Raw genomic sequence first — 1,417 nt, 5'->3', positions numbered from 1 at the left:
GATTTTGATGAAGGTGTTTTCGGAGCTGCTCATTTCGAAATAATTGGAAAGGAGGACTTCCAACAACTTTTTGAACACACCGAATTGGGCATCGCTGTCATTCATACATACATATGGTACTCCGATCAATCTATAATTTACTTAGTTGAACAATTTATTTACACATTTCAATTAGTAGTCTAATGTTTATTATATTTCTATTTAAGGTATATGTATGTAACATTGATGCGGGAAAATGAATTGTGTAACTGTTTCAATTTTATTGCTGCTTCCCGTATCAACGCAACGTTAATAACGAAAAATCCAACATCCGTAAAGAATGATCTAGTTGATAGATTCATGGCGGCCGGCGATAATACTACACCCAGTTTGTATTTTTTACCGTTTAATTCTGGCAACGGGTTAAATTTTCTTTCTAATAATTTCATTCTAATCTATGTATATCTTTTACGTAGAAAATTTTCATTCATCTAAATTTTTGTTTTATTTTACAGTGGTCACTGGGTGTTGGTTGCTATGGATCTTTCGAGACTAATAGTGTATTATCTCGATTCTTTATCGGGTGATTGGAGTAAATATCCGAATATGAAGAAGACGGTTGACGCGTAAGTGAAATTCCCCTAAATATTCGTGTGTATTTGTATATTTAATTATGTCTGTCAGATTGATCTCAATATACGTTTTTATTTTGTTAGGGCAATAATAAAATTTAGAACGAAAAAGAATTACCGCAATAGGAAGGACATTACCTGGATCAGAGTTCAGGTATATATTAAGTGTCTTATTTTTGCTTATAATAGTGTTTGTTTTTTTGCTTATAATAGTGTTTGTAAGAAATTAACTATATATATATTGTTTGTTTTTCTGTGTAGTGTCCTCAGCAAAATAATTCGGTCGATTGCGGATTTTTTGTATTGAGATTTATGAGAGACATCATTGCGTTGAATCGTATAGACATCCCAAAAATGGTATGGAATAATAACTTAGGGTTTATTTTAATATTATCGGATATTTCATCTAATTTGTTACTAAATCATGAATATGTTTTATTCTCTTAATTGTAGTACTTTGAGGAATACAAATCTTACTCAAGAGCAAATTTGGATGAAATGAAGGATGAATTGTGTCAATTCATTGTTGATCAAAGAATCATATAGCTAGGTTGTATATTGTTGTACATATATGTATGGAATGTTGTTGTTGTATGCTGTTGTTGTATATATGTTGTATATTGTTGTTGTACTTTTACTAAATCATGAATATGTTGTTGTATATTGTTGATCAAAGAATCATATATTACTGTTGTATATATGGAGGATTAATGTTGTATATAAATGGATTCATGTTGTATATATCAATGGATTAATGGTGTATAACATTGGATTAAAGGATGAAATCAATATGAATTTTACACTTT

At 29.9% G+C, this 1,417-nt stretch overlaps 1 protein-coding gene across 1 annotated transcript; it reads left to right on the top strand.

Annotated features, from left to right (window-relative positions):
• Nucleotides 1–451: 451 nt before the first annotated feature.
• LOC127108372 (uncharacterized) lies at nt 452–1,204 on the top strand. The gene is made up of 4 exons (XM_051045835.1): nt 452–605; nt 696–765; nt 873–968; nt 1,065–1,204. The coding sequence occupies exons 1-4, from the start codon at nt 517–519 to the stop codon at nt 1,155–1,157; spliced, it is 348 nt and encodes a 115-aa protein (XP_050901792.1). The 5' UTR covers nt 452–516; the 3' UTR covers nt 1,158–1,204.
• Nucleotides 1,205–1,417: the final 213 nt, after the last annotated feature.

This window comes from Lathyrus oleraceus, chromosome 7 (genome assembly GCF_024323335.1).
Source record: "Lathyrus oleraceus cultivar Zhongwan6 chromosome 7, CAAS_Psat_ZW6_1.0, whole genome shotgun sequence".
Classification (NCBI taxonomy): domain Eukaryota; kingdom Viridiplantae; phylum Streptophyta; class Magnoliopsida; order Fabales; family Fabaceae; genus Lathyrus; species Lathyrus oleraceus.
The sequence above is the reverse complement of the archived record's forward strand: the minus strand, read 5'-3'. Positions and strand labels throughout refer to the sequence as shown.